General features: G+C 33.0%; 1 protein-coding gene across 1 annotated transcript; it reads left to right on the forward strand.

The window, feature by feature from the left end:
- The first annotated feature begins 6,330 nt into the window (after window positions 1-6,330).
- On the forward strand, window positions 6,331-11,485 carry LOC107935775 (putative disease resistance protein RGA3). The gene is made up of 4 exons (XM_016868392.2): window positions 6,331-6,636; window positions 6,808-10,791; window positions 10,883-10,996; window positions 11,083-11,485. Exons 1-2 carry the CDS (start codon window positions 6,331-6,333, stop codon window positions 8,842-8,844), a joined length of 2,343 nt encoding a protein of 780 aa, XP_016723881.2. The 3' UTR covers window positions 8,845-10,791; window positions 10,883-10,996; window positions 11,083-11,485.
- Window positions 11,486-14,344: the final 2,859 nt, after the last annotated feature.

The following is a 14,344-nucleotide window of genomic DNA, read 5'->3' on the forward strand; positions in this document are numbered from 1 at the left end:
GGAGGAGGAGGAAAAAACATACAAAAATATATGAATGACTCGTGTATAAATTGATCACATGCCCAATTATAATCGATAAGTGTTGAATTAGAAACGATATAATATTTTATTTGGAATATTTATTATGAAATTATGATTATCGCTATAATACAAAAATCGAACTTGTGAGTTTATATGACTAAATTTAGTGACCATTTGTTAATATTATTAAATTTCAATATTATTTTATGAATGGTGATTAATATTTATGTATGTTAATTGTTAAAAATAAGTAAATTATGTACAAAAGTTATGAAATTGAACTGAGAATTTCGGAGGAACGGAACGTAGGAAATAAGTACAATCTTTCAGTGAAAAAGATGAATTGACGGTAAATTACCCAAGTAAACCGAGATTCAGCATTTGTTGTGAATTCTCGTGTTTGCTTTCTGTTTAGCTCTTACGAGCTTCCGTTAACTGATATGAGTTTCGGTTAACTCTTTTGGGGTTTCAGTTTAGCTCTGGTGAGCTTCAGTTAGCCTTCGGGCTTCCGTTTAGCACTTATGTGCTTCAGATAGCCTTCGGGCTTCCGTTTAGCACTTATGTGCTTCAGAGCATGCAATACAAAAAGCAGGGACCATACTTTCTACACTGGTTTGTTTATCTGCCCAGATATTCTATTGGCCTGTATTTTTCCGAAAGGCATTTGACAACTTTAAGAATTTAGATGCAGAAAAATAGGTGTTAATTACTTAATTGCTTTACATTTTTAAAATCATAATAATCTCATAATTTCAAATGATCTAATATAACCTCGTAACTAAGCTTCTTCTTTTTCAGCATGAGTTCAATGGAAGAGCCAAAAAGCAAGACATGCATTCTTCATTAGCTGATCTGTCCATGGCATTGTGCTCCCATGAAATCCTCCTCTTTATGCACATTTGTTCTTTCTTTTTATTTTTTTCTTGGTTGAAGAGTCAGTCTGTATGCATTCTTCATTCAGCTGATCTTGAAGTGAGTAACTATTATTTGAGTGCCACATTATGAGTGTTGATTTTCACTTGCATAGCTAAAGTAAGTTGGAAGAGTGTTTACTTAATTGTACAAAGGTGAGGTTGCACCAAGTTTGCAGGGTTGGGCATAAATCATTTCATTGTATTGTGAAGTTTATAGTGATTTTATCTCTAGACAAAGCACACAAATGTAGGATGAGTTCTGAAATGCGTAAAAATCTTGGTTGCGTTCTTTATTCTCCATTTTTACTTTTGTGTGTGTCACCTTAAAAAAAATACAATTTTCTCTTTAGGTGTTTCAAATAATAATCCAACACATGGAAACACAACTAATTATTAGGCAATATTGTGTATGTAAGACTATCATTCAATGAAAACGTTTCAGTACCTAATGATTGGTTGAATGTTGAGCATAGCTCCCTTCAGTTACCAAATGTTGAGGATACAAATATGGATGCCCTGCAACAAATGCATCCCTTTTAGCTTATTACAAAACAACTAAACCTAGATCCAATGTCTTCTTTATCTTCCATTAACTTTTGTATTTTTGGAATTTTGTTTTCGTTGAAAAAGAAAATTTTGGGTAAATTTAATATTATATGAATAAAGTTAGTTTAGTTCAACAACTCAAACAAGGGGAGAAGAGATGTCTATGTATGTTCAATTTGCACCTTGTGAGCTATTTTCAATTATATTAAGATAAAGTCCACTAACTCCATTGAAAAATTTTGACTATATAGATTTGAAGCTTGCCTCAGAACCATCGATAAAAGTCAATTTTACTTTTATTTCAGATTGATAAATTTTGAATTGTGCTCTAGTGGTAACGAAGTTGTGGATTATATTCAAAGAAGTGAAGAAGGGGAGGTGTTATCTTTGAAAGTAGATTTTGAAAAAGCATACGATTGTGTGGAGTGATAATTTCTTGACTTGGTTATGAATAAAATAACTTATCAAACTTTAATATATAATCATCCCTATAGGAGCAGTAAAATTTTAATAAATGTATTGTTTTTTTTTGAAAAATTAGTAAATGTATTGTTAACCCAAAACATTAGGGAAATAAAAGGGAAAGAGTATAATAAATTTAGTTTAATCAGGTTCTTTGTCAAACCCAAAGACTCGTTTGAAATTTTGGAGGATTTGGGTAAAAATATTAATTTCAAAAAATAAGTTTTGGCAAAAAAATTAGGCTCATTTAACATATGGGTTGAGTTAGTACTTGAACATTCAAAACCTAAGTTTATCCCGACCCATTTTTTTAGTTTGTAATATTTTATATTATGTTGATTTTATATACTTGAACATTCAAAACCTAAGTTTGTCCCGACCCATTTTTTTAGTTTGTAATATTTTATATTATGTTAATTTTATATACTTGAACATTCAAAACCTAAGTTTGTCTCGACCCTTTTTTTTAGTTTGTAATATTTTATATTATGTTAATTTTATATGTTACGTAATTTGTAACAAATAAAAATTAAATTTATAATACTATTATAATGTTAAGATGGCTATATATAAAATTTTAATAAAAAAGTAAAATTATTAAATATTAAGTTAAAAATAATATAAATATATTTTAATTTTTTATAAATAGTATGAGTGGATTTAAAATGAACTTGAGTTAAGTTCCACAAAGTGACCGAATATATGAAGGAGCCATTAATGCAAGTACATGCATGGCTTAATATATCGTATGGAAGGATGCATGCAAAACAAGTGTTCAATGGATGGCATTTGAAGGAATTCATGTATTGGGGACGTTCATGCAAGTGGGGGCTATTTTATGTACATGTATTTGAAGATTCATGGACCGTAATTAAGGAAGAACATGCATTGGGACGTTTCATGCATGTATCATGCATATCCAAGATATTCATTCAAGTATTCAAGGTACATTCAAGCCTCATTCGGCCAAGGGAGATGTAGGAGTATTAAAGGGCTGCACATTTATGAACTATGGCTTTTCTTCTAGGCTAAGTATGCATGAATGCATCAAGTGAAGCAACATGATGGTTCGGCCAATTCATGCGCCATCTTCAAGCATGAACCGAATTTTAATGCTTTTGTGATAAAGGATGAGAAGGATGAATGCGAAAGCGGATCGTAAAGTTTGTCAAAGTCGTGGATTTGACTTAAGGCTCTAGACATTCGGAAAGAAACTTAGATTTTTTTTGACACAATCTAAAACGAAATTAAATTAAATCCAAGTTAGATAAAATAATTAAAACCAATAATAAATCAAGGATTCAGGAAGTGAATAAAGAAGATAAATGGAAAGATAATGGAAAGATAGAATGTGGCGTGTAGAAGTCCTAAGAAGCCTTAGAGACACGAAGAATCCACAACCCCCTTCAAGCGGCTCTAATTTTCCCTCTAAGATAAAAACCTTGGCAAGAAAAAGTTTGAAGATGATCCCCACAATCTAAAAACATTGTTAAAACTCTTCTAAAAGAAACTCAAGATAAATTCTTGAAAAGAAAAAACTCAGATTAACTCAAAAGAGGAATAGAATAATAATGAATTGTCTTGCTTGTGTACAATGCAAAGGCCTATATATAGGCTAGATAAATAAATCTAAATAAAACTCCTAAGTATACTAGAACTCGAATTTAATCTAAACAAGAAGTAGTTTTAAACTAAACTTTCTTGTTAACATAAAATTCCTAAATAACTTAAAATACTTAATAATTATCAAAAATTCGAAATAAAATAATAATAAAATAACAAGAGCTAATAAATAAAATATTGTGCTCATATATAATAAAAATTAAGCTTAAATCTTAAACCCAATATGAAACGTCTAAGCTTGTAAGATCAATTGGGGTTCTTGAAGTGAAATGCTTAAGCTTGTTAGCATTTTCCACATGGGCTTGTCGTCATAGATTGAGAGTTTAGGCCCACGAACATAATTAGTCTCTTCTAATTCATCATTACTCCAGAATTTATTGTCTTGAAACTTCAACTCTTATTCTCGAATTTTTTTCGTGATAAAGTCTTGAACCACTAAGTTGAGTTTTGACTTTATCTGTTTGGATTTGGATCTCGTAATTGGGCATTGAGGAAAACTAAACTCATCTCTATTATGGGCTTTGAATTGGGCTGAGTTACTCGTATCATTTTGTGTGAACATGTTAAATACAAATGTGAACAAAATTTAAGTTAGTGGGAACATCATAGATACCGAATATCAATAGGCATCTTAAGCCTATAAATAGTTTGCCCATTTCATGTAAGGGGGACTTTTGCCAAATTTATAATCAAACCTTTGATCTTGTGAGAATTTTCTTCTCTAAGTCTCGTTTAAGATTTTTGTTGGCTTATCTACCTAGTAGTGGCGTCAACCTAATTCTTTCACGAAACCGAACTTATCACTAGTTTTAGTGTGGCGTTCAAAACACTTTATACCGAGGTTCCTATCTGCCTAGATAGTGAGTCGAGGTCCATTTTGTTTTCAACCATTCCATCTTAAGAACTAATAAGTCTTAGGTTGGTATTTGCTAATATCGGTTCAACTTGTTCTTAGGACCAACCTTACCATATTTCGTCCATTTCCCAAATATCCAATTCAACCGAATTTCGTTTCTTTCCCGAACCATAAACTACCTACCAACTATCCTAACTTCTTTCTTTCTTAAACCTAAACTTAATCACCATTCTTGAACCTAAACTTTGACATCCAAGTCTCTTTCAAACCCGAAATCACTTCTCCGTTCCATTCTCATCAACACCTTCTCGTAGACGATCGGGCAATCTACATACGATTCAACTCAAGTCGTGGCAAGTTCGTATCAAATAGAGTATTCAAACTCTGCTCAATTAATGCCAAATTTTGATAGCTTTTTCATTAATTTTAATTATTTGTACGGATCGAGACTGACAAATTTTGCCAAAGTTGATGTTAACTGTGCAGAACACCCCAAGTGTGAATGATTTATTTTTTATTAATGGTGGTAAGGTTTGTAATCGGCTCAGTCGAGGGGAATGTTGGGTTTGGAGTGGTGCCCAGAGTTGTTGGGTTAACAATGGGTACACCGTCTAGTATTGTTGTGGATACTAAAGGGGCAGAGAGCATCCGAATGCTTTGTTTTGGTTTTTGATTGATTTCTTGCGGAAGAGGTTTGCCTGAAACACTTGAACCTGAAGAGATTAAAAGCAAAGGTAAGTTCTTTTATTCGTTTTCTTTTTCATGAAGAAATATATGAATTTCGAAGGTCAAAATTAAATTATAAACTTTTGAAGTGTTAAAATCAAAAACTTTTTAATTTTTAAAGGAATTGAATTGTCCTTTTTGAGACCAAGCCCTGCCTATATATATAATTGATATTAGATTAAATCGAGACCATAGGGTTAAATTGAAATAAAGGCAAACAGGGAATTGGTTTTAAATAAAATGGTGTAATTGTATTTTTGGTCTTTCTAGGAAATTTTCTCTAGAAACAATCACTCTGTCATTCATATGACACTTAGTTTCCATCCCTATCTCTTTTATTCAATATTGGAAAACTAGTATTGAATAACAAAAGAGTATATTTTTTATTATTTAATGAAAACCCTAAATTAAAATTCTTGATATTTTCTTCTACTTTTTGAAATTGTTTGTGCGTCGGTAGACATCCCATAATTGAAATTGATTCAGCTGACGGACAAAGCATCATGAGGGTGTAAAAGGGGTTAGTTAATTTTATAGATTGAATATTGTGATTTTCTTTGTGAGCCCCGGCAATTTGTTTGTTATTTTCTCCCTATTTGTTTACTATTTTTGTTCTTCCTTTCCTATATAAATTTCAATTTTAAAAGAGATAGAAGAATGCAAAGAAAACATACCACGCAGGATTACTGTTAGAGAGATAACGAAACTTAACGGTAGAGTGATCACTTCATAATAAAATAATAATATAAGTGGCTAAAACGTAACATTTCAAACATAAGTGACTAAAATATAATTTGAAGCAAACAAAGTGACTATTTTTACAAAATAACCCATATTATCATAGCTTTTCCATTAATTTTAATTATTTGTGCGGATCGAGACTGACAAATTTTGCTAAAGTTGATGTAATTGTGCAGGCAACCCAAGTGTGAATGTAAATCGATTATCATCATCCAACTTTGTCTCCGTTGAGAAATTTGTGTCAAACATTTAACATGGTGGACCATTTCCCTCCAATCAACATTATTTTCATTTAATTATACTACTTGGTGGGTGGATGGCAACATCAATAAAAATACTTACTCTCTGCGTGTATGGATCCACATCTGTGTTTCATCTTGTTTTACTCCTCCTCTTGCAATAACCAAACACTTTTTTGCTTGATTTCAGTTTGAACCAGCAATGGGCGCCGAAGCAATTGCATTCGACCTCGCCGTAGAGCTTATTACTAAATTGAGCTCCTTTACTCTCTCTCAAATTGGACTGTGTTGGAATGTCAAAGATGACCTCCACGACCTCAAAAGCACTGTCTCTACAATCAAAGCTGTGCTTCTTGACGCAGAAGAGCGATCCGTGACCAGCCAACTCGTCAAAGATTGGCTTGAAAAGCTGAGAGATGTACTTTATGACGCTGACGACTTGCTCGATGATTTCTCTGCTGAAGCTTTGCGGAAAGATCTATTGGGTGGGAACAAGCTGACGAAAGAGGTAAGCCTTTTCTTCTCGAGCTCAAACCAGTTTGCTTACGGTCTCAAAATGGGTCTGAAAATTAAGGCCATTAGGGCGAGATTAGCTTCAATTGAAAGTGAGGCCAAGGTGTTCAACTTGGTAGAGCGTGACCGTCCCATGGAAACCTCTTTCACGACTAAAAAAAGGTAGCAAACGCACTCTTTTAAAGATAAAATAATAGGGAGGGATGATGATAAAGCAGCTCTTCTAAAACTCGTGTTAGAGTTTGAAAGTGAAGATAATGTTTACATCATTCCAATTGTTGGGTTTGGAGGGCTAGGGAAGACAGCTTTGGCTCAGTTTGTCTATAATGATGAAATGGTGAAAAATTGTTTTGAGTTGATGATGTGGGTGTGTGTTTCGGATGTTTTTGATGTCAAAATAATTGTAGAAAACATGATCAAATCTGCAACAGGCAAAGCACCAGATCAAAATCTCGAAATGGACCAATTGCAAAAACAACTTCGGGAAAAAATTGGTGGGAAAAAATATTTGCTTGTTTTGGATGACATTTGGAATGATGAGTGGGGAAACTGGGTTAATTTAAAAGAGTTATTGGTAGGTGGGGCTAAAGGAAGTAGGATAATAGTAACTACTCGCTCTTCTAAGGTAGCCAAGATCACTAGTAAATGTCAGCCTCATGTTCTAAAAGGATTGTCTGATGATGATGCTTGGTCTTTGTTCAAAGAGATAGCATTTGAGCAAAGACGTACAGACTCAACAGATTCAGGCTTTGTGGAAATAGGAAAACTGATTTTGGAAAGGTGTTGTGGAGTTCCTTTAGTCATAAGGACGATAGCTGGTACGCTATCTTTTAAAGAAACTAAAAATGAGTGGCTTTCTTTTAAAGATAATGAACTTGCTAAAATATCTCAGAACGAATGTGAGATTCTACTTACACTTAAGTTGAGCTACGATCATCTCCCATCACGTTTAAAGCATTGCTTTGTTTATTGCCGATTGTATCCAAAAGATTATGTAATTCGTGTACAAACTCTTGTTCAACTTTGGATTGCACAAGGTTTTGTAAAGCAATTTAATCAAAGTAAGTCTCTTGAGGAGATTGGGTTTGGGTATTTTAAAGATTTGGTTGAAAGAAGTTTCTTTCAAGAGGTAGTAGAATATGGAATTGGGGATATGAGATGTAAAATGCATGATTTAATACATGATCTAGCTGAATCAATAGCAGGGGCAGAGAGTAGTATTGTACATTCAAATAAAATTGCAAGTAAGGATGGTGAAAAGTGTCGCCACATATCAATTAATCCTTCATTAATTCCTTTGTTTAAGGGAAAAAAGTTGCGAACCTTGTTACAGTTTCCAAACAAGAGAGTTCCAAATTTGAGTGATGAAACTTGGAATTTTGTAATTGCAAAGTGTAGATGTTTGCGTGTACTAGAATTGTATGATTTTGACTTTAAAATGATTCCACGCTCCATTCATAAGCTGAAACATTTGAGGTACCTTGATCTTTCTTGCAACGAAAATCTTAAGAGCCTGCCAAAGAGTATTTACAAAATACAAAATTTGCAAATGCTGAAACTTGACTGGTGTGATCGGTTTGAAGAATTGCCGAAGAAGATTGAAAAATTGGTGAATCTTACCCATCTTGGGTGTGAAGGTTGTAATGGTTTAACTCATATGCCACGTGGAATAGGAAAACTGAGTTCCCTTGAAACATTACGCATGTTTATAGTGGATAAAGATGGTTCCCATGGTGGTGCAGATCTAAGTGAATTGAGTGGGCTTAACATCTTAAGGGGAGAGCTAAGAATAACAAATTTGGGATTCGTAAAAAATGCAAAAGAGAAGTTTAAAGCTACTAATTTGAAAGAGAAGCAACATTTGAGATCATTGGTTTTAGAATGGAATCGTCGTGGTGACGATAATGATGCTAACAAGTCACTTGAAGACCTCCAGCCCCATCCTAATCTCAAGGAGCTCTGTATTCGAGGATGGAGGGGTGATGCAAAGTTTCCAAGTTGGATTTCTTTGCTCACAAATCTCGTCGTGATTAGAATATGGGATCCTAGTAATGTCAAACATGTTCCGTCCTTTGCGCAATTGCCTTGTCTTAAAGAGCTGTCAATTACTGATTGTACTGAGCTGGAGTACATGGATGATAATAGCCCAAAAGGAGGTCAAGGAGAAGCACAATCATTCTTCCCATCGCTTAAGGTTCTCTGACTCTGGGACTGCCCGAATATGAAGAGCTGGTGGAGGACGACAAAACCAATCGATGATGATTCCGACGAGGACGACACAACAGTTATGGGAACATCAACCATGGCATTTCCTTGTCTTTCCACTTTAACAATTTCAAATTGCCCTTTCACTTCAATGCCGTTGTATCCTTCACTCATTGATGATCTAAGGTTGGTGGGTTCCAGTTCAAGGCCGTTAAAGCAGACCATGAAGATGAACATTACTAGTTCGACCCCATCAAGTTCAACCTCTTCTCTTCCTCTCTCCAAATTGAAATCTTTAACATTAGACAACATTGAGGGATTGGACACTCACACGCTAGATGAGTGCCAGCAACATCTCACCAGCCACAAAGATTTAGAAATATGGAATTGCAAGGAGGTTGATTTAGAGGGCATGCAATGGGAAGTCCTTAAGAATCTCTCTCATTTGGAGATTGATAATATTCCAAAGCTGGTGTCTCTCCCCATTGGGCTTCAACATCTTGTTCAATTGAAAACATTAAAAATTCATAACTGCAATGGATTGAGGTCACTGTTTCCTGCGTTCCAACATCTCACTTTCCTTGAAGACTTTTCAGTAAGCAACTGCAAGGAGCTGGAGTTATCTGCAGCTGGCATCCAAATATTCCAAAATTATACAAGCCTATGCTCTCTATCGCTGGAAAATATGCCAGAGTGTCGGCATCTTCCGGAGTGGCTTCAACATCTACCAAATCTGCAAAAGCTTTATCTGAGGGATTTGCCCAATTTAACATCGCTCCCGGACGAGATGCGTTGCCTAACCAAATTGCAAAAATTACATATATTTGAAGTTCCTCAGTTGGAGGAAAGGTGTCGGAAGGACATTGGTGCTGATTGGCATAAGATTGCTCACATCCCAGACTTTGACATATCTGGTTGTTATTAGGTTGGTCCGTCCTTTTCAATTATTTATTTTTAAGACCTTAAGTTTTTTTTCTAAAAAAAAAATCAGTGTTATATTTACTGTCCAACTCTTGGCTTTCATGCCATTTTTCATTCTAATATCATTCAAGTTGGATACTCTTATATAAATTGACATCTTTAAATTCATGCCATTTGACATCTTATATAAATTGAAATTCCTTTGTTTTAATCCTATTTTGTACTTACCATCTTTCATAATATTTTGCTAATTTGTGCAGTATGCCATTGGGGAAAGGCATTTGTCAACTTCAATAATTTTATATGCATAAAAAGAAGTTAATCCTTCTTTTCATATCTGTCATTTCATAGACTTCAATTTAAGGGTTTCTAATAATTTAATTCTAAAAAATCATTGATGTGGAGAGAGAGGTTGAAGCTTGCATGCTACCCTTCAAAATGGTTCTACTATATGCTCTGCTTTGTTTATATATATTTATGTTTTCTCTGGTTATTTACATTTCAAGAAGCAGAGACCATACTTTCCGCTACGATTTGTTAATCTACCAAAATATTCCATCAATACAAAAATGGTAATATAATATAAAGTTGTGTTTAGAAAGAGTAAGTGTTTTGGGTGCCATTGTTAATCCACAATTGGACACTGTTCAGTCTAAATGAGATCAATTTTAACATATTCTTTGTTGGCATTTATAATTTCCAGGTTCATTGTTGCTTTTGGAAGAGTCTTTGTTCAAGCATGACACTTGTCAGAGAAATTGCATTTGGAAATTTATTATTTCACTTTACATGGAACTTATGGAAGCTTAGATATAGATGGTTTATTTCATGGGTGATGTGTGAATTTAAAGAAGTACATATGTTCATAGTAGGAACTATTAATGAGTGCCATTGTTATTGAAGGTGGATTCAAGAAAGGATCTTGCTTCAAATTATTTGGAGGTGAGGCTGATAAAATGTTTCATTATCTATAGATGAACAATGACATATTAAACACACATGTGCAAAAATAAGGCTGATGATGGTAAGCATTTCAGTAAAGAAACTTAAATTAATTTGGCAAAAGGTTTTGAGGTGTAAACACTAATGGGAATTTGAATTTGTTACTATTACAGATGATGATGCCCAATGTTTGGCCCTTTCTTAAAACTAGCACTGGAAAATCATAGACAATGGCTTTGTGGTTAACCACCATTCATGCACATAACATAAAGTTCTATTTAGTAACAGTAAGTGTTTCTTCTACGTTTGGACACTGCTCAGTCTAAATGACATTAATTTTAACATAATATGTATTGGTATTTATAATTTGCAGGTTCATTGTTGCCATATAGAGAAAATTGATGGACTAGAATCTACCTTGGAGACCTTGATTTCCTTTGCTCGCTAAGATACACTTGGTCATTACCTAAGCACTTCCTTTCTTTCTTTCGAGGATTGCAATGTCTCATCACATTGAGATTCTAGAAGAAATGTTTATGTAAAGCTTGGTTGATCCTTCAGCTTATATATATAGATAATTTGTTTTGTGGGTGATGTGTGAACTCAAAAGGAACACTTAGTGAGGAACAATTTGCATAGCTAAAGTAAGTTGGAAGAGTGTTTACTTAATTATACAAAGGTGAGGTTGCACCAAGTTTGGAGGGTTGGGCATAAAAAATTTCTTTTGTACTGTGAAATTAATAGTGAATTCATCTTTGGGCAAAACCCCACAGACGAGTTCCGAACTGCATAAATATCTTATTTGTATTCTTTATTCTTCTTTATTTTTACTTTTGTGTTTATATACTTAAAGAAAAAAAATACATTTTTCTCCTTCAGTGTTTGCTTTTATTCTAGACTAATAGATCCTAGATTGCCCTATGGTGAAAACAAAGTTGTGGACTATATTCAAAGAAGTGAAGAAAGGGAAGTGCTTATTTTTTGAAGTAGATAATATGATTGAGTGGAGTGACAATTATGGATAAAATAGTTTTGTAAGATACATGTTAGCATATATTTGGGGTTTAATTTTCAATTAATAGATTACATGTCATACCTTAGTAAGATTAAAATAACTTTTTTTATAAAGTTAGATGGCCAAATAATTCTATGTTTTATATTTTTTATATTATATATATTAAATTATTTAAAATGTTTTCAAATTTAACTAATCACATGTGTCATATATTAGTAAAAATTGTTAACACTCCTTATTTATTCACCTTTGAATAGTACATGGTTTCCATTAATCTGTTTTAACCGGCCTCAAAAAATTGACAATAGGAGATTGCAAGGACGTTGATTTAGAAGGCATGCAATGGGGAACCCATGGTTGGTGATTGGTAATATTCTAAAGCTGGTGTCTCTCCCCCTTGGGCTTCAACATCTCTTTTTCAATTGAAAACATTAGGAATTCATGAATGCCATGGATTGAGGTCACTCTTTCCTGTGTTCCAACATCTCATTTTCCTTGAACAGTTTTCAATAAGTAGCTGAAGTTATCTGTACCTAAGTTCCAAATATTCGAAGATCATACAAGCCTGTGCACTCTAGCGCTGGCAAAGATTCCAAATAGTCGCCATCTTCCGGAGTGGCTTCAACATCAAACAAATCTGCCAAGGTTTATTCTCTCTGATTTAACATCGCTTCCGGACGTGAACCAGTTTGGAAAAGTTCTTTATGAAACGACTTCCCCAGTTGGAGGAAAGATGTCGGAAGGACATTGGTGCCGATTGGCATAAGATTGCTCATATGGCTACAAGTTGGTATATTTACTCTCCAACTGCCGCCTCTTTTGCCAAAATAGAACAACCTTTTTGGTGCAGTTTCTTTATTTATCATTTTATTTGGCTATTTTGTGAGACTTTTTAGTGAAACGAATTTGGCAAATTCATGAATCTAAATGCAGGAAAAAAAAGTGGTAATCTATCTAATTGCTTTACGCTTTTAAATTTTAATAATCTCACCATTGCAATGATCTTATGAAATCCTGTTGTGTATACACATTTGAAATTGCAGCTTATTCCCAATACCAACAAGGAATGACAGGTAATTCATACCACTCATTTATTTTCTATTTGATTTAATAAAACAAAATTGAATAATTTAGATTTATTGTGAACTGTGAAGTATTTTGGTGGTTCATATCTATCATTTCATACCTTCTAATACTTTAATTCTAAAAAATCTTTATTGGCACCCAATGGACATTTTCCAAAATGCTTGCATGCCAGCCTTCAATATGCTTCTACTTCATGCTCTGCTTTGTTCCTTTTCCAAATTTAAATCTTAATCATATGTATATACAATTTTATGTTTTATCTTGAAAATTTTGATCGTTTTACCCTTAATTTTTGTTAGCTTTTTGGCTCTATTCTCCGGCAGAGCAGAGCATGCAATACAAAAAGCAGAGACCATACTTTCTACACTGGTTTGTTTATCTGCCCAGATATTCTATTGGCCTGTATTTTTCTGAAAGGCATTTGACAACTTTAAGAATTTAGATGAAGAAAAATAGGTGGTAATTACTTAATTGCTTTACATTTTTAAAATCATAATAATCTCATAATTTCAAATGATCTAATATAACCTCGTAACTAAGCTTCTTCTTTTTCAGCATGAGTTCAATGGAAGAGCCAAAAAGCAGGACATGCATTCTTCATCAGCTGATCTGTCCATGGCATTGTGCTCCCATGAAATCCTCCTCTCTATGCACATTTGTTCTTTCTTTTTCGTTTGTTAAAGAGTCACTCTGTATGCATTCTTCATCAGCTGATCTTGGAGCTTGTATATATAGATGATTTGTGGACTTTAAAGCAACACTTAGTGAGCATCTATTATAATGTTAAGATAACTATATATAAAATTTTAATAAAAATATAAAATTATTAAATATTAAGTTAAAAATAATATAAATATATTTTAATTTTTTTTAAAAATAGTATGAGTAGATTTAAAATGAACTTGAGTTAAGCTATTTACAAATTTAAACAGACTTTAAGTTTATATTTTAGACCAGACCAAACTTTAAACAAATATAAAATAAAATATAAATATATTCATTTGTTTTTAAATTCTCTATTATATTTTGGCATAATGATTTATTTAACCTTCTAACTTTATAAAAATCAATTCAGTCCTTAAACTTGTATTATTTATCAAATCACCCTGAAATAGATAAAAAAATTAATATTTGTTAATTTTACTGACATGGTATACACATAGATGCCACATTAGCAATTAACTAATGTTTTAAATATAAAAATTTTAAAAAAATATGCACCTTATTAAAAATTTTAAAAAAGTATAAAAACTACTAAAAATTATTTTTAATTTTTTTAGAAAGATAATCAATTGCTAACATTGGCTTCCATGTAGATGCCAAATTAACAAAGTTAATAAATGTTAACTTTTTCATTCATTTTGGGGTTGGTTTAATAAATAATACAAGTTTAAGGATTAAAAGAGACAAAAATTTAAATAAAGAGCTAAAATAATTTTTTATTGTAAAATTGGAGAGCCAAATAAGTGATTATGCCTAATTTGTTAGTATAATATATTGAGAAGAGAAGAATCAATCTCTACCTTTCATCATT

The sequence above is a fragment of the Gossypium hirsutum genome, chromosome A11 (genome assembly GCF_007990345.1).
Source record: "Gossypium hirsutum isolate 1008001.06 chromosome A11, Gossypium_hirsutum_v2.1, whole genome shotgun sequence".
In the NCBI taxonomy this organism is placed as follows: domain Eukaryota; kingdom Viridiplantae; phylum Streptophyta; class Magnoliopsida; order Malvales; family Malvaceae; genus Gossypium; species Gossypium hirsutum.

What these genes read in the sequence shown, in the direction of transcription:
- LOC107935775 (XM_016868392.2), top strand. Translation starts at nt 6,331, where the DNA reads ATGGGCGCCGAAGCAATTGCATTCGACCTCGCCGTAGAGCTTATTACT. An exon ending in GGAACAAGCTGACGAAAGAG is followed by an intron (nt 6,637 to 6,807) that starts GTAAGCCTTTTC and finishes AAAAAAAGGTAG; the next exon opens with CAAACGCACTCTTTTAAAGA.